Source organism: Sardina pilchardus, chromosome 14 (assembly GCF_963854185.1).
Source record: "Sardina pilchardus chromosome 14, fSarPil1.1, whole genome shotgun sequence".
Taxonomy (NCBI): Eukaryota; Metazoa; Chordata; class Actinopteri; order Clupeiformes; family Clupeidae; genus Sardina; species Sardina pilchardus.
The window spans coordinates 31,259,921-31,278,733 of NC_085007.1; the positions used below are offsets into that span (position 1 = coordinate 31,259,921).

At 42.7% G+C, this 18,813-nt stretch overlaps 2 protein-coding genes across 5 annotated transcripts in view; one reads left to right on the forward strand and one right to left on the reverse strand.

The window, feature by feature from the left end:
- Window positions 1–67: 67 nt before the first annotated feature.
- Window positions 68–3,466, reverse strand: rad1 (RAD1 homolog (S. pombe)). The gene is made up of 6 exons (XM_062554159.1): window positions 3,332–3,466; window positions 2,884–3,095; window positions 2,667–2,775; window positions 1,599–1,857; window positions 601–699; window positions 68–450 (listed from the first exon to the last, which is right to left on the reverse strand). The coding sequence occupies exons 2-6, from the start codon at window positions 3,076–3,078 to the stop codon at window positions 273–275; spliced, it is 840 nt and encodes a 279-aa protein (XP_062410143.1). The 5' UTR covers window positions 3,079–3,095; window positions 3,332–3,466; the 3' UTR covers window positions 68–272.
- Window positions 3,467–6,083: 2,617 nt separating this feature from the next.
- Window positions 6,084–18,813, forward strand: part of sema4d (sema domain, immunoglobulin domain (Ig), transmembrane domain (TM) and short cytoplasmic domain, (semaphorin) 4D) — a 31,572-nt gene continuing 18,842 nt past the window's right edge. For 2 of the 4 annotated variants that reach the window (XM_062553785.1, XM_062553784.1), the window contains exons 1-2: window positions 6,084–6,240; window positions 14,347–14,449. Coding sequence is in view for 1 of the 4 variants with exons in the window: in XM_062553784.1 (XP_062409768.1) it covers window positions 14,412–14,449 (38 nt within the window). In the remaining 3 variants the exon portion in view is untranslated. Of the gene's footprint in view, window positions 6,241–10,798; window positions 10,998–14,346; window positions 14,450–16,866; window positions 16,995–18,813 lie in introns of those variants that run through there. The other 2 variants (XM_062553786.1, XM_062553787.1) reach the window with 2 other exon arrangements.

Sequence of the window (18,813 nt, forward strand, 5' to 3'; positions counted from 1 at the left end):
GTACAGCGCCCCCATGCGTACTGGAGCATATCTTTGTGATCGATTAAAACCAGTTTGGACAGCAAACAGTAGTCTTTTCTTTTCTTTATTAAAACAAACATTCAATTCAATAAACCTTATGATGTTCCCTGTACAGTTTTGCTGAAATCAGAAGTAGACTCTAGCCTTATTGACAGACCTATGCAATCAGAGCATAAGGAAATCATTAATGAGTTCAGCGATGTAATGCAGCTGGGCATGCCGGTGTGATAAATAAAGAGGCCTTAACTATATCATTCTTCATCAACTTCTTCATCTGGTGAACAGAAATACTCTACAAAGCAGATCTGCCCATCATCATTGCGAACCAGGTACTGCAGTGACAGAAATCCACGGGAGTCTGTCCGCACAGACACCTTGCATGACAGGGCCAATGCTTTTGTCGATGGCTTCAGTAAGGACATCTTATATCTACAAACAAGACCAAATACATATTGTCATCATTAAAGACAAACTGGTTAAGGCATCTTATTAGGACTCTCATTCTATTGTTTTCTATTTTAATTACTATGCCAATAATAATAATTAAGTAATCATAATTATTATTATTATAATGCTAACCTGTTGGTCTGTGTTTTTGTGCACTGGAAGAGCTCCATCATGTCTGAGTCCTTGGGGTAATCATAATGTGCATTTCCAGAGTTTCCAAATGTGGACAACCTACAGGAATGGAGACAAATACAAAGGCATTTCTACAGCACCATCTTTAAGATGACAAAGAGAAACTATGATTATATCTGATTACAATCTGGGTACAATAACTAAAAATTGCATACATACAAAAACCATATACACAAGAACAAAGCTTGTCATTCCTCCTCAGCAATATCAATGGCATGCTATCCGACAAATTCCTTCAGTTTTCAGTGCATGCTGACTTCCAGTCAGTCTTTGACATGTGAGCTCCTGTAAAACTGTAACTCACGCCATTGATATCTGCCATAAACCATTTCACTTTGATAATACACAATTCCAGCCACATGCACCAAGAGTAAAAGAAATGGACTGAATGGATTTGGAGAAAATAACTTAACAGATAATACCATAGTGACCTGGTGTGTCTCACGTTTGGAACAGAGATGTAATTGGGAGAGGTAACTGTGTCCATTGCTGGCATGCTGCCAATCATGGGAATATCCAAGTTTTATCACTCAGAGCCTGCCAGTGGTTGGCTGTCCCAATGAGGTCTTTCTCTCACATGAGGGCAAAATCAATGGTGTGAGTTATAGATGTATAGGAGTACAGTTTCCAGGACTGACTAGGTTCAGCGTGCACCGAAAATCGAAGACTACTGGGGACCTAACACATTAATTAAGACCTTATCAGATTTTAGCACCGGGTCCTCTCACTGAGGAGGGTATACTTGTGTTTACCATTCCCTACTAGCTTATTACTATGTATTGTTTACTATTAGCATATCACTCAATTTAGAGATGCTTTCAAATACATTTTAGTCCTTGCCCCTTAGTGACAGCAACCCCAATCAATATGCAGTGGAACATTGGGAGCCCAAAGTGAATGGGGGAAAAATAGTGTACCAGAGAAACAACTTGCATTACCTGAAAAATGGCTGGGAGGGAGACATTGTGATTTGAAGGACCTCGCTTGTCATGTCCAGCTCAGAGAAGGCCTCTTTCAGACTGTCTGACTGTAAGATGACCTTATTGGTGACATCTGTGCTGCAGAAGTCAAAGTCTATTGGTTCCTCAGGCTCCTGGGTGTTGATTTTACACACGGTCACCACTCCACCCTCTTCAAGAAAGAGTGTAAGGGGAAATCCATAGCCACTATAGCACATGCGCAATGCTGTTGTGACTCCTTTATTAAGAGGAAACATATTGAAACAAAATGTGTAACATTTGTGTAACGTTGAGGATGTAACCTGCATTAAGAATTCTACATTACAGTAGATTGTAGCTGAAGATTAAGTATGCCTCTGATGCAAGACGCAAATTCTCAACATTGCAGCAACTTTCGGTTTGGGACAACTCTGTGAAAACAAATGCATGGACAACTGAAGTAAATCAAATTCACAAAGCCTAATTATGGGGTCGTAAATGGGTTTGTAAAATAACATCTGAGCATATTATGATGAACCAAAGCTGAATACCTTTAATTCTTTATTTATTGGACAATAGGAATATTACCATTCAGGAGGTGTACATAGATAATACATCCACTTAAGTTATCTCCCCTCATTGAAGCTGAATACCTTCTAGAACATCAGTTAACTTCGGAGAACAAAGTAAAATACTACGTTCATCCATTCTATGTCAGCTTTTGAGGTAGGCTGCAGGCAGCAGGTGGATACAAAACTGGGTCCCATTATACAACTTATCAACTCTTCCATCAATTCAGTCCTATCTAGGGTAACCCTACAAAGGAGGCATGTATTGTCATTTCCTCTTCACATAAAGCACAGTCTATGGGCTGCACTAGGAAGAGCCGAATATTTGGTGCGATTTTAAATTCACCCATGGGTTTGTTTTCACAGAGTTGTCCCAAACCAGTAACAATATCCCCCATACACACCAATTATCATCTAGTGCCTAACTGCATTAAACATATAAAGCAATGTGTATCTTCACCACAACCATCTTCATACTCACGAAATATAATACAATTACCTGGTACTGTGCTTCCCCCAAATATTGTGAGGCAATCTAGGAGGACTGTAAGATTAATTTGAAATCCCACAGAATCTTCTTTGATGTCAAACTCCTGAAAGATGTCAGCCTAAATTACAAACACAAGTCATTAAGATCAGTAGAGTCTAAAACCAACTCAAACTCTAACAGCTAATACTCGACAGCAACGACGTGAAAATAAAGGAAACAAGAATACCTGTATGAAGGCATTTGCTTGTAAACACTTTGAGTCCTCGACAGTCACTTTCAATCCATTCTGAGTGGCGTTAAAAATGGCATGGTCTTTAAAAGTAATGGCTTTGAGGATGTTGGAAAGATTTCTGACATTATCCAGAGTCGCAACAAGGACATACTGCTCATCTCCTGGTTGAGACTGAGTAGAGAGTGGCATGTTTGGGCATTGGGCGCCTGAAACAAATATCGAATATACACCATTATTTATGTACAGATAAATATAAAACATCTGTTAACGACATTGTTTACATTCGCGGTAAGGAAGTGAATGTTAACGTTATCATCGCTAATATAAACGTAGCTAACGTTAACCTTATTATTATGGTTAGCCCACTAAAAAATAACTAGCGTTATAAACAAATCGTTATCTTCATACAATAGTTAGTGTAGGCTGCTTACTGCTAACTTACTGAGAAAATTAAATTCAGAAGTTTCACAAGGAAAGAGAATATACTCCGCTACAAGTCAGTAACGTTGATTTTCTTGGACCGCGCCATTTTTACTGTTGTGTCTATCTTCTTCGGTATTCAGTGATGGAAGTCCACAAAGAGGGGTAGCGCCGCCTATGTGTTGGTGTATGAAAAGCAGCTCGGTCTGGAGCTACTTGATGCAAAACGAGGCGCGTAAATTATGAAAGAAAAGTAAAGAGAATGTTTCTACATTTACCACCACATTTTCTCAAATGACATTTTGATGAATATTGAAATGCATTTAATGTAACGTTTTTACACTTAATGTTGATATTGAATAATCCCTCTCTTTCAAACAGTCAGTGAAGCTTCTTTGCAGATAATGGAATTGTAGGCCCTACAGGAATTATAACCATCAGAATGTGCAGAAATCCTCTATCAATTTATTTTGGACAGAGTCTATGTTTTAACTCAAATGTATGTGTGCATTTCTCTGACACTTTTATTCAACGTGCTGACACCAATTGCAGACACAGTCCCGTCTGGAGACAAAAACAAACAAAAATCAATTCTTTAGCCACACCATGCACCATGCTGCCTTTAGTAGAACTGTGCATAATGGAGCAACATTCACTCAGTCAACCTATAGGCTACGGATCACCCTTTTGACATCACTTTTGCTGCTCAGTTATAATGCCATGCAGACAGTGCAAATGCCAATGCCAAGCTACTGACGTTCTATGTGAAAGGGCCCAGAGACGTGTGAAATGTGTCTACACAGAGGTAGCTAACTGTAATGTGCACACCAACAACCAGGAATTGTCATTCTGCATGGATACACAGACAAGTGCCACTAAATTTAGCCTGACAAAATACCTTTGAGAGGTGGGGGAGAGGACACATGGAAGTAGTGGGATTCAGAGAGATTCAGAGATCATTCTGTCAAATTAACTGATTGATCAGACTTGGAATCACCAGGAAGACAATGAATTCACATCTGCTTAATCTAAATGAGCATGGTGGAACTGGTGAAGCATTCCAAAGCCACCTGTTTTCCTTTTCCCATAGCCTACATATCAGTGACTGATTTAAGCTGCTGACATTTAATACAAGACCTTGAGAACACAGACTGCAAAGAACACAGACTGCAAATTTGTTCAAAATAAATGTATGGATTCTGTGTGGTATGCAGTTGTACACGGATGTATTGGACAAATGAATTGCAAGGATGAATAAATGGGAATTACACAAAATATATATGACATCATTGGCTTCAGACAAGCTAGCAGCTATTTTTACATTACATTTCTGATACATAATTGTTCATATACAGACATTTGTTATGACCATAATATCTTGTGCGTTACAACTTTTGCAGTCTGAGGCATTCAGGACTCACACAAGCTGCCACTGCTCAAAGCTGTGATTGTTTTTAGCAACCACTTGAAGGAGTCTGTTCTGTTGGCCTCCCCCTGCCCACCAGATAAGACAAGGACTGGTTTGTTCTCTGTCACCATGGGTTTAATACACTCCTAGCCTACACAGTAAAAATATTACATAACCTTTGACCTTATGTGTGCCTTTCTGTGGTCTGTGCACTGCTGGCAAAGAGAGAGAATGCATGTGTCATTTCAGTTATGTTCACATAAATCATTAATCTCTTAACACCCAGGACACATTTTTTTTTTTAATTCTCCCCCACAGCCAACCCTGTCCAAAACATACCCTTCACTGGAGCACTTATTTCCTCACGCCATCCCATCGCCAGTGGGTGACAATCTGTTATGTCTGCATATAGTCCTATTCTGAAACCTATTTTGAAATAGGCCTAGGTGGCAAATTCTAATTCTTCAGTGGAAGTAATCAGCACATTGAAATCAGCGTCACTAACTGTCGGCGCTGGCAGTTAGGCTGGCAATTTACAATTTATTTAAAGTGGTGTAAATTATTAGCCTGGTTGTACCATACCCTCGTACTAATATCGTGTTCACTGTAACGGTGAAGGGAAATGAAAATTGAGCGGAAGCACGTATGGCTATGCCAGGCTAGTAAATTATTACACTCGTCTACTGTTTGTCTGTTATCTGCATATTGTGTAGGCCTATTCTCTGCAAATGATAGTCTGTCCTATTGTGCTTTTCAACATGCCTGGATAATGAGTTAATTCTGCTTATTGAAAAGGTTTAGGGTTAATGTAGTCCACGCCTAGACGTACCGCGCAGCCTCATTTAATTCTATGAAGGATGAAATCATTTCAGTTTGAATCATTTCTAAAGTTCATGCTGAGGCCTACAAGTGAATGGTGAATAATTTCACTATTCGACCAGAATGGCTTCGACATAGTCCAAGAGCAGATAAGCGCTGTGACTATTCAAATGCCAAAGTTTTTTTTATGTTTATTTTAAAAGCGATATTGGGCCATAGGTCTATGTTTACCGCGATGTGACTAGAATTTGTGGCATAGCTACATCGAAAAAACGTTGGCCAATAGGCTGCCTGCCTGGAATGTGGCTATTTAGTTCTGCCACTAACTGAACAAACATAAAAAAAAATTCAATCGGAAATAGACACCGCCGTTATTGTTTAAAACGCATACATGAATGAATGAACTACCTGTCAAGCAAAAAAGTCATAATATAGCGGATATGATGCTGTAATTTCACATCTGTTGGTTGATTAGTAGTTTGCCAAACATCCCGAACTCTACCTTGCGTAGTGGTCCACCCACCTACCTACCCCTCCTCCTCCCTCCTATCTCCATTGATACCGCAGTCGGGAAGGGATTTTTGAATCCGAGCAACAGTGCAGCCGCCATGCTGGGAGAGACTAACTTGCCACGCTTTTGCTACAGCTGCTCTGTGCTATTCCAGTGTTTGTGAGGACGCAAAGGAAAGTGGTTGCACATCCAGGTAAGATAACTTTCTGAGTCAGCTGTCATTCATTGCATGATGTGATAGCTTGCCGCACTCTGTTCACCACTCTTGAAACTTTAGCCGAGCTCTTGCAACACCCCAACTAGTTCTGGCTTGTAGTTACGCTTCTCCCTCACGAGAACAGACTTTGAGCATTCGTGCACTTGTTACGCCGGGGTGTAGGGGTCGTGTATTGGAACAAGTTTAATGCCAACACCTGCACAGTTTAAGAGGCGAATATAACTGTGGGTAAATGGGTATCCTACCGTGATGTAAGAAGACCCTTTAATCGTTGTAGGCTAATGATTTTATTTGTTAACAATGTTTACGTCTCGCGCTATTGTTTGACCGGACAGAGTGTTTGATTCAGCAGAGCAACAGTGGTCCATTAATCATAAATTAGTTGTGAACTTCAATGAAGTTAGTCATGGGTAGCATAGATATTTTTTGGTCATTGATGGAAATGTTTGTCTGGCATGCAAGGGTCATCTAGGGGTTGCTATCTGAGTCACGCATAAATCATGGTCGCTCCTTCGGTTAAACAACAAAGAGACTGGGTCGGAGGAAGAAATTGGCTATTATGAGAACGTGAGCCTGTTACATTGTTGCAACTGACCAGATTCAGATTATATTTATGTTTTTTTGCTGTAAATTCATTTTTAATTCCTCGGTAACATCAGGCGTTTGTCTTAACCATGGGAAATGATATTATAAGGTGCCACTCTAATTCTTTCAGATCTTTTTATTACCAAAACTTTTGGATCACATGGCACTCGTAGCCTATAATCAGTTTCTGACTGGATTATCAGATGTGTGATGTATGATGGCTAGACCAGGATACATTTTTTCCCCTCAAACAGCTCTAGTATCATTCAGCATACGCCATTGCATTGTAGTTGACTGACAGGTTTTGCATGCTTTCAATAGCTTCCTCTAGTCAGATGTTACCAGCTACTAGATGCTTAATGTAGGCTACATGTAAACTCGAAGGCCTGTGGGATTTGATCATTTCCACTGTCCATGGTTCACTGTGTTCTGGTCACGGTTGGGGAGGCCTGGAGGATGCAATAACTGAATTATTTACTCCTGCTCTGGATCAAAAAGGTTGTTGGTCAATGAGGGTCTTACTGGATACATATAGCAGCCAACCAGATGAAGTCGATATAATGACCAGTCTGGTTTTCAGCCCTCTCCAGGGCTTGGCAGATTCATGTCACCCAAACCCTTTGGCGCCATGTCAGTGGGCCACACAATACCCCTGTGAACAATTTTACATGAACAATCACTGAATAGTCACTCTGACAATAGCATTGATCAGGGGGCATGCCTGGGGTATAGTAAGTTCAGGGAAACTCACAAGTAGAAATCCTGTCACGCCGATCAAACAGCTGCTTGCTTGTGTTGCTGTTTAATGCCAGTCTGTGCACAAACAGAAAAAGATTGTTTGGAAGGCCTACATTTCCCTTTGTTTTGTCAGTATGATTGTAGTAATATCACACATGCCAGTGAATGGAATTGATTACAGTGCCACATGATGTGTTCCTGCACTGTTCCTGAGTTAAAACTGTGCTTGGTATGTCACGGTAGGCTACTGTCTCTGAGCGTGCATCTTCTCACCTGTAGTTTAGGGATGAGGTGACCTGTTAGGTCCTGCAGTGCAGATAAGAGATTGTGCTTCTCAGCAGGAGGGAAATGAGTGATTTTGATATTCAACAGCAAGATGTCACTGTTATGTATTATCCTATCAGCAAGCATACAATGGCAATTCATAAGAGCATCATTAGCATTCAAAACCAGAAGCAGACTGTCTGCAGCAATTTCAGTCACTTTCTCTCCAAAGTAGGACAGTTGGAATATTGATTACATATCTGACGAATCATTACATGATTGGGATAACCAAAAGTTAGCAAGTGCATTTGAAGGGGTGAAAAGCTGTTTATTTGCCATATGCTATATCTCAGACTCTGTTTGGTCAAGGATTGGATGAGTGATTTATTAATCACCAGACATCACTTCAGTGATGCATTCCTGAGAAATCATGCTTCATTTTGTTCAAAGGTACCAGTTCCCAAGCAAATATTAGAGTGTTTTCACTTGGCGTGCACTTTCCAAAGATTTTCAGTGAGGTCCATTTTTATTCTTTCCTTTTCGCACCCTAGTGTAAACCTAGTATTTTCTGTCTTGGAATGAGCAATATAAATAGTGTTGGCAATCAACAATGCAGCACAAGAGGAAGGAACACTTTATTGGTTGTACATTTCAGTCATCTCCTGAGTCCTGCCATTAAAGAGGACTGTACCTTTAAAAGTGAATGTTGTGAATACTGCTATTGGAAGCACAAGATTCACATGAGGCGGGATCACATGGAGGGGGCGAGCTTGTTAAAGATAATATGTTTAAATCAGGAACCCAGGCTTGTTGCGTGCTCAAGTTCTGATGATAAGAAGTTTTAGAGATTTGTAGCAAATAAGTTTGAGATGTGAATGCACATCAGAACAGAAAAGGCTCTTTGTGGAGAGTGGAGTTCCAGCCCAAATCAGTAAATCCACTGCATGACCTGAGTTATCTGTCAAGATCTGTGCCTAACAGTGATGTGTACAGTTTTTGTCTTTTGTTCTTGACTACTTTAAGTAGGATGACATTTCCTCTCCGTCTCTTGCATGCTTCTGTAACTCAGTTATGATAATTCTGTTCAGATATTGACAACATTTAAAGACTAATCTTCAGGCTTGATCTTTAAGAGGCCTGACTAAAAAACATGGAAGTATAGCCTAGTGTATAGCAAAATACAAAATAGTCAATGTTTACAGAAGAATATATTTTATGTCAAATATTTTTGGAGCCAACTATCTCTTCCACATCAGATCCATTTTGATTCTGTCTGTCCCACTGTTGTGCTAATGCCATCATGTCTCTGATGGGCCGCCATATGAATGCCTGTAGGCAATGTCAAGCCAAGACTGCTTATTAACGTTCTCTACTGAGACATTTAAGAAATATGGCCACTTTCCCTCCTAGATAGTAGGATGACCGTGTCAAAGGGTTGGAGAATGACTTGAAGTTTTGACCTTCTTTTGGGCCCCTGCTGCTTGAAGTGTGTGTGTGTGTGTGTGTGTGTGTGTGTGTGTGTGTGTGTGTGTGTGTGTGTGTGTGTGTGTGTGTGTGTGTGTGTGTGTGTGTGTGTGTGTGTGTGTGTGTGTGTGTGTGTGTGTGTGTGTGTGTGTGTGTGTGTGTGTGTGTGTGTGTGTGTGTGTGTGTGTGTGTGTGTGTGTGTGTGTGTGTGTGTGTGTGTGTGTGTGTGTGTGTGTGTGTGTGTGTGTCATTTCAATGCTGATCTGCCTTTAGTCATTAAGTGTTGGCTAGTTATAGACTGTATTCATAGGACGTCCCATGGAGCTGCTTCTAGAAGTGATTGTAGTTTGTCCAAAGCATATGTAGACTTCAGACAATAAACATCCCTTATTTGGTGAATTACTAAAACTCTCAAGCCACCTACATTATTTGGAAATGTACAACATGAGCCAGCATGATCACTACTCGATTGATTTAACGACTGATCAAATCCTAACACTTAAATGTCATAGGTTTCCTAAGCACTTGATGTGTTGATCTCTTGACATGATTTGTATGCCATTGACTGGTGGTACTGTTTACGTGACTTATGACCATAACATAATTTTGCTACCAAATGTCTTCAGTGACCCTGAAAAAATGTCAGTGCTTTAGAGCTCTCTCTTTTTGAGTGCTGAGGGATGGTGTATGGTCTGGGCTCACTGTTCCAGAATGATTGCCTTGCAGGGAAAATACAGCATACTCATTTCAACTGGATCCAATTGGTTCAGATAATATTATACTATATTATATTCTCCTCAAGTCAGAACATAGAGTTCATGGCAGTGTAATATTTAAAAGGGTGGATGCTTGTTAATTAATGATCTTTTGTTGGCCTGCTTCATAAAGAAGTTTCATGGGGACGCGAGTAAAATGTGTCTTTGTGTGTCTGGACTGGAGCCCCATGCAGTCCTATTGTACTTGCTGTCCCCTTCCTCTTGCATGACAGTCCCTGTACAAAGCGCGCGCATAGAGTACATTCTGTCATGGCAGGGCTTCACAGCTGAAGCGTGCATCCACTCCGGCCCCTCGCCTTCTCACCTGGCCGGGAATGCTGACGTCTCCCGAGAACACCCGTTGGCATGGCATCTGTGTCTGTTAGCTTTCTGATCCGGAGCGGTTGGAAATTTGCATTTGGCATTTGCAGAAAGCATTTGAACTCCACCCTTGGAGCGATCCCACCTCCCTTCCTTCTCACACCTCCAAGCCACAGGGCTGGACGCGCTTGCCTTCCATTCTATCCCTATCCAGCCATGGAAGAGACTCCAGCTCCAGTTCCCCTCTGATTTACGGCAGAGCATTCTGATTTAAGGCAGCTGATCTGCAGCCCGGCTGTCAGAGAGAGGGCCAAGAGCACATAACAGCCTGTGACCCGGTGAACAATAGACCCACCACCACCACCACACACAATCACGCACAAACACGTTTCCAACCCCAACCCCCATCTTCCCCCCGCTCCTCCTCCGCGAGGAGTGTGTGCATTGATGTGTCCGCGAGGAGACTGCCGAGCCGCGGCTGTCTGTAGGGGCGGCTGAGCGGCACAGCGCGGCTGATCCTCCCCCTTTGTGTGGAGCTGGAGCGGAGCGGAGAGGAGAGGAGAGGCGACGAGCGCTTGCAGGCCCCATGTCTCTGCTCTTCCCTGGGTGAGTGAAGGGGGGGAGAGGGGTGGGTGTGAAGACAGACAGGAGCCCCTCTGCCTCCCTCTCATCTTCTGTCGCTTTTTGAAACCGGCTGACTTTAATTATTAATTGCTGTGTGGTACAGTTGAGTGTGGAAAGGGAGTGTGAGAAAAAAAGACCTGCAGAGAGGGAAATGAAAGGGGGAGGGGTGCTGGAAAGGGAAAGGACTTGTGTGGTGCTGGTATTGCTGCTGCTGTGATTTCTTGTGGCTGTTCATATTTTTTTTGTCTTGGTTGCCAGTGTTTTGTCTCCAGTCATACAGATCGATCTGTGGGAATCTTTGAAAGGGGACTGGTGCCTCCCTCTCCTCCTCAGCTGTGGGAGGGCTGAATGGGTTAGTTATGCTGCGCTGGCTGTCTCAACAGTTTCCAGTGCATGTCAGGCAGCAGGGCTCTTGAGCAGAAATTGTGGAAGCATGGATCATCCCTCTTGGCTTTAATACGACAAAATCAAAACAGGCTCCAACCCTAATGGCTGTTTTTGCATCGCTTACTGTCTGCAAGGTTGAAGTCCAGTTCTGCTGAGTGGTGGTAAGACTGTAGTTTGATGACTTATTGATGGATACCCACATCTGGGTCTTTTTTTAGATATCGCTATGTTTGGAACAGATTCATTCTCATTAAACCAAGCAGTGCAGAAATGAGTTCTTCTGTGGTGGTTTAACAGTCTGATCAATGAATATACAAGTTTCCACTTGATTTGACTTATTTCTACAGACATTGCCATGCTATTCCTTTATTTAACTATTTACTTTTGCATTTGTAGGACTTTTCCTCTCAAGGAACATAATGTCATTTTGGACCCACTGAAGTAGCCTAGTTACTGATTTCTCTTCAGTGAAGTCCTACCTCTTCAAATATTGTGTGCATTGTTATTGTTGGGTAATTGCTGTCTTTTTGAACCTGTGTGTGTGTGTGTGTTGTAATTGCTAGCCAGAGAGGTGATCTTTCGTTTGCTTGTGAACTTGGCAGACTTGCAGTGAGGTTTGGGCTCCAGTGCAGTTTGGTGTTTGCTGCAGGAGATCAAAGCCTGTTAACGTCCCTCCTCAAGTGCTGTCTGCCAGCTTCAAAGACACAGAGCTTGTGCCTGTGTGTGTTCTGCCCTTGATGTTTACAGTAATGGCTGAAGAGACTGTCGTCACCAAAGATGCATTATTATGCTTAGAGAGGTGGGCCTGATCCAAACTAGATCTGACTAGATCTGATAGCACTTACTGTGCTGTAGTACAGCAGTCTTTCTCCAGTTCCTTCTCAGTACTTGTGTGTAATGAAGTGGCCAGTAATATGGGTGAAATCAAGCAGACATCAGCGGAAGAAGTTCAGGATCTTGTGGGACTGGTGGGCTTGGTCTATGTTGTGTATACACAGCATTTTGTCTGTGGTTTGTGAGGCTTTATGGCAATCAGTCATTTGTCTTGAAGAAGGCTATCTGTGATGGTTAGCAGATCAAAGAATCTTCAGTTAGATTTATTGCTCCTGAAGTAGTTGATCCAGTTGGCATCAAGGTCAAATTCCTGTCTGGTGCGTAGCTTCTGTTGTTTATTTTTTTTACTTGGACTTAAAGCAGAGGGAAATAATTATTTTTGGAAGATTTGCTGACTTTCCACTCATGATAGCAGCTCCTTGGCAATTGGTTCCGTGACCATACTGTGGAAACCCATGGAATTTCGGCATATTCCAGACATTCCATTCGGCAGTACTGCTGGAACACAGATGTGCATCGGAAACCAGCTTGTTGTAATGTGTGCTGTTCCTGCATACTGTAGGGTACTCTTAAATGCCAAGGGACCTCCATTGCAGGTACTTGCATATTGCAAACTAGATTTGGAGTGAAGTCCTTAGACTAAACCCAAGCATTATACCCTGAGTCCTCTGATGGTGGGTCTGTGTCTCCTACCTTAAGGCTCTCCTCCACCCGCCTGTGACAGGAAGGCAGATGCCCAAAAGGACTAATGAGCTGGAGTCAGACAGGAATCCCCAGACAGCATGCCTGCCTGGAGGAATCACCCGAGAGCCGAGACTATAAGGGGGGGCATGTTTGTGTGTGCATGTGTGTGTGCGCCTGTGTGTGTGTGTGTCTGTGTATGACCAAGAGACTGAGACGATTGGGGGTGGGGGTAGCAAAAGGAGCAGCACATTTCCATGGGCTCTTTCACCATCAGTTAGCTTTTTAGGGGGATGTTCTAAAACACCTGGGGGTACAGTCAGCTCTATGTCAGTCAGCCTTTGTGTAAATGCATTTAAGTGTAGAAGCTGAACCCATTTGGGCCCAAAGTCTGTTTTCTTTAGAATTGCATTGTCAGGAACAGTTGACCTTTGAGTGCTGGGGTTGTTAGCAGAGTAATGTGCAGACTTAAAATCATTTTAACACCAAGCGACTGCATGCCATGTCATTAACACAGGAAATTATTTTGAAGAAGAGTGCCAGTGAACTTCATTACACAGGATTGCCTGTCTGTTTATTCTCCCTCCTCTGAGTGTCTGTGAATGCGTCTCGTGCTCATGTATTCTGGGCAGGCCATGTTCGATGCTCACATGTCATGCTAGGCTAATGATATGTCAGTGTTGTAATCTGTCATGGACAGATAAGCTTCTAGCTTAAGCCTGATTTTGCTGATGCATTAGACTGCAGTGAGACACGTAAGGGCGAGTGAATTCACCAAGCCAGCACTGCATTTCAAATGACCAAGCAAACAGGACTGCAACCTGGAGCAGCCAGTTCAGACTCATAACATGTTATGTGATGTAATCATGGATGACCTACACAGTGATCATTTTATACAGTTTATGATTTTGATATTTTAGAATCTTTAATCTTAGTCTTACACACTATTTTTTCTGTAATATTATATGTTGCTAAAATATGTCTAAAATCTTCTGAATAGCTGGTAGCAGGATTTTTAGGCGCTCTCAATTTATTCTCGTTGGCCCTTTGGTTGCCATGGCGATGGCATCCCCCACAAAGTTGGCAAAGCGTGCTCCTTGCCTTGCTAATTGTGAGCAACTCAGGCATGGCCGCAACTTTGCAGTGAGTGAAATGTCTTTTGTGTGCAAACACAGATCATTCCTGCCCTTCCTATGAAGCTGGTGTCTCCAGCGAACAGGAAAATGCCCCAAGCTATGTTCAGGGAATGGAACGTGTGTTCATATTTGGAATCCGGTTATGCCTTCAAAAAACAAAAGATTAATCTTTACATAGTTTTACCAAATGGGTTCAGATGGACTGGGGGGCAGTTCAGGTAGTGCACTTGCGGTGAAATGATTTGTCTGGCTGGAAGAATGTAATATGTCTGTGTTTCTCTCTGAATTCTCAGATTGGTGTGTCTCCGTGGGAGTGAACCTCAGCTGTCCTAGACTGTGTACTGGAGACGGCTTTTTCATGAATCAGTATTCGCCAGTCGACGCCATGGCTTACAAGTAAGTAGTTGTTGCTGACATCCACAGTGCACAAACAGAGCTATAAGCGCCCATTGTGTTGGCAGTGTGTTTTTCTCGAGGTAAACGAGATGAGGCCATCACTGTTGCGTGCCGCAGTTGCGTCAGCCCTGAAAATGGGCAAACGTTGAGGATGCCTAGCAGCATTCTCCTATGAAGGGTCCTTCTGTTTTTGCACTGCGAGACGTATTGCATTTGCATAGGCCTTCATTTGCATGTCGTTGTTGTGTTATGTTTGCTGATGCTGTCTTTGTTTCGTGCCTGGGGGCCTTCGTTTGGTTGTTTTGAACGGCTGCCACCAGCCCTCCCTGCCACCATGAAGAGGAGAATTAGTCCGCCCAAGAAAAGTTTCAGCACACATGTGCCGCTCCAGCTGAGGAGCAGCGTTACTAGGGGACAAGCATGTGGCTCTTTGGGCTTTATGCTATATGCTCTCTACTTGTTGTTTTAAAAGGTTGTGGTGTGTATCAATTTGTTCTGACTTGCCCCAACCAAAAGTAAAAGCCTTAGGCAGTGAATTTTACCATCAAACATCATTGACGCTTATGTACATAAGTTGGCTATAAATAAAAGGCGGCGTCATGCTGTTTTGATTGATTTAACTGGGTCTCATGTCAGACTTGAGCAGCAGACCCAACTTGTCTGGGCTTGCTTGTAGCCAGTACTATGACTGTGTCTACTGAACACATGTTTGGATAGTTTTTTGCCCATGCTTACACTATAAATACGTAGAAAGACACAAACAAACGACAGACAAGTAGCACAACAGCAATCCACTTATTGTAACACTACTGGTGATGTCGCTGAGGTTTGAAGTTTTTTCTCAAAATGAAGAGCTCCTCTCCTGTTTGGGCTTTAAGGAAGTCATGATCTTGTTGACAAGCTGTCTAGTGGATCAAAGGTATCCTAGCAACCTTTCCAAGGGGATAGCTGAAGGCCCCTGGTTTAGTAGTCCATTGTTCTGCCTGTGCTAGTCAGTGTTGTAGTGCAATTGTTCATTTGGGAGAATGATAAATGTTCTGCCAGAAGGAAGTGAGGAAAATCTGAGAGATGGACACTGTCATTGGGAATGAACAAAGCCCTTCACAACATGTGACTACTTAAGATTCATACAGCCCTGCCCCCCAGCTCACCCGCCTAAGTCCTGTCTGGCGAGCTCGTGAGCAAACGTTTACACATGGAAGTTTTCAGCAGGAATTCAAATAATGCATATATTCCCTCTTTGTTGCCTCTCTCCCTGGACCATTATTGGTGATATTGAGGCTCCTTCAGCTCAAAAAGCATCTGAACTTCGGACGTGAATTTCTCACTCACTAGTTGGGTGTGAACGGATGAGCAGCCATAAAAGAAAGGCTTAAGGCAGTGTTGTGCACACTGATTTTCATCTCATTACGTGTGGATCTCCTTTCTCTTGTTGAACTGGGACAAACGCATAGCTGCATTGGTCATTTAAAATACTTCTTAGTATAATGCTCTTAAATCCGTATTTATGGCACTGTGTTTAAGGCTTAAGTAATAAAGATTCCAGATTTGAATGTTGGCCAAATGCACATTACTTAACCATTTAAGAGAGTTGTTGCTCAGGATTTTAGTCAATCGAGGAAAATGTCTTAAAAGTTCTTGCATCTGGGCATTCAGAGATCATTCACGTAGCAGCTTGATGTGGGGAAAGTCCTTTGGGCCAGAGATGTTTCCAAAGCCAGATTTGGGCTTAAAGTCTTGTACATAGGGATTCTTTCAGTCCCAGGACAAGCCTCTATAATCCTGTTCATGGTGCTCTGCAAAGCAGCCTGTGATTCTCATATAAGGCTCTTTTTGGGCAATATTCTGGAATTTCATTCTGTTTTAGCACTATGGCAGTGCTGCAGAGTCGTGGAAAGTAGGACAAAAGGCTTGCACAATCACCCTGAAAGCATATAACTCTTGTTTATTGACCTCAACAAACAACGAGGACATGACTTACCCTCCCATTTTATTGATTGGATTAGCTGTAGCTGTTAATCAGAGTATAGCAGTCCCTTCAGAAGTCCTTTATTAATTCTTTGTTATGAAGTAGTACTGGGTACGTCAGAGGAAGGTGTTAATCAGAAAAAGGAGTCCTCAGTTATCACTCCTTTACTTCCCTTTTGCTCTCTCCTGTCTCCTTTGTCCTGCTGCCCTGTGTCTGTGTCTTGTCCTGTCCCCTCTGTAGACGGGCCCAGGGCTGGCAGCAGTGGCAGGGAGTCAGGGCTTTGGGGTGGTGGCCAGTGTGACAGTAGAGATGAGAGTGCAGAATGCTGAATGTCTCCAGCCCGGAGTCATCACATGTCTGATGGATGATTGGCATTTCCCAGCGCTCGCTCTGTTTACTCATGACTCAGTGCTGCACGTGAACTGGGTTCAAAGTTCAAGTGCTAGATCAGCTTAGCCATGTACAGTGTGCGTCTGGCTAGAGGGAGGCACATTCTAATCAAATGATGTTTCCAAATGCCCTGAAATCGCTTTTAGGACCAGATGTTTAGACGAGTTGGTTTGAAGATCAGATTATGTAAGTGTGTTACTCTCTATGTTGTCCATGTACTGTTATATTGATCATAATCAACATATCAGCCAGAATAATATGCTTTTTAGAAAATAGTGTCTCTTGAAATCAACATTTAAAGTAATCTTTTGGGTCCGTAAATCTGGTATTCATGTTCATGGTCCAGAGGTCACCTTCAAATTGTAAATAAAGGCGCTATCCATTATCAGTGGACACCCGTGACATGCAGACTTCCGCTGGCCCTTGGGCCTCTGTTAGAGGGGTGTTCCACAGCAGGAGCCTGTCACACAGGGCTGAATTGAGACATGTCAGACGCCAGTGTCACGTTTTGTGGGAGTCAAGTGATCCTGAGATCCGAATGCTTCCGACTGCTGTTTAGAAGCGGGCGACCCCTGACACAGAGCTCATCAGTTAAGGCGTCCTGTCATCTTCTCCAAACTTCTGATACCCCCTGCCTGAGTGTTGATGTGCGTGTGAATGTGGGGGGATCCAGACACCTGCCATGGGCTGAGGCGGCGGGGGGCGTGGTGGGTTGGGGGAGTTCAACTCGCCCCCACGCATCTAAGTGGACGGTTGAGCATAGCTTGGTTTTGACGTCTGCCATGATATTGTTTTGTCTGCAGTTAAGCTGTCATTAATGTGAGGGCTTCATTCTGGAGACTTATTTGAGGAGCCCAGATAAAATTGTCACAATGCTTCACACGGCTACCTCCTGCAGCTCTGGTTCCAGCTATGGGTATTAAATATTCAGTGACCTGGTTTATAATGTGTTGCAGAACATGGAAATATACAGAGATGTATGCCTGATATATGCACCTTGAATTTATTCTATTCTATTCTATTTGCCAAGATTTATAGTTATTTTTATAAAGTGGATGGCTTGGTAGAACTGTTAAAATCACGTCCAGTTAGCCTTTTATTAGCTATAAACAGAGGTAGTTAATAAGAGTATTTATGTGTCTGTGCAGGAATTTCTGCATGATTTGACATAATTATGGGTTGTTGGTACAGTGCCCCTCAACAATATAGTCACTTGTAATGCTTGGATGCCCTTGTGACCTAGATTTGTTTGTATGGCATATTGTCTCGATCACAGAATAATGATCTCTGTTGCAGTGCTAGGGGCAAAAGGACAGCGGAATTAATCTTGTTAGAAGCACTTCCTCATTTCATAGCAGCACTGATTAAACGGAATGTTGGTCTGATTAATGCCTAAATTGATTTGTAATATTCCTTCTCGTGGGTTGTGCTCTGTGCTCCTATGTTACTAGTGGAGTGGGGTCGAGTCCCATGCTCCCTCGACTAGTGTAATGTATTCATTCTTTTGAAGTTCTTTAATTTTGCGTGGGGAAGCCACTGAATGAGCAAGGAAAGTGGTTTGAATGAAGAGCTGGCCATCTGGCACTGAAGCTTAGAGAGCAGAGCTTCTCCTCTCCACTGGCTGATTTAGCTGTGCAGACGCAAGATGTACATCTGGCTGATCATAAAAGGGAATATCGCAGATGCTGATATGGAAATGTCTTTGTGGCAGCGGTGAGCCACGATTGCCACGGTGTGAATCTGGATGGAAAATGGAGATCAGTAGACAGAATCAAAGCTAAGGATGTCTGCTTCCCAGTTCTGCAATGTGGATTTTGGTCAGATCAGAAGAGTTTTGAATCATCTGGAATATTCCACAGATTCTGCCCTTTTAGCTACCCATTGTTCCAGTAGGGAGATGAACTCCTGAACTAGCGAAGGGCTCAGTGCTGGATAAGGGTGCTCCATGGATCAGTGTCTATCAGGTACACCAGCTTGATTAGCATAGAATAATATGTAAAGTAGT

Excerpts from the sequence above, each read along its gene's own strand:
- rad1 (XM_062554159.1), bottom strand. The coding sequence starts at position 3,078 with ATGCCACTCTCTACTCAGTCTCAACCAGGAGATGAGCAGTATGTCCTT. Across the intron at positions 1,858-2,666 it reads TGGGGGAAGCACAGTACCAG|GAGTCACAACAGCATTGCGC; the intron begins GTAATTGTATTA and ends CTCTTAATAAAG. Across the intron at positions 700-1,598 it reads CCCTCCCAGCCATTTTTCAG|GTTGTCCACATTTGGAAACT; the intron begins GTAATGCAAGTT and ends CCATTCCTGTAG.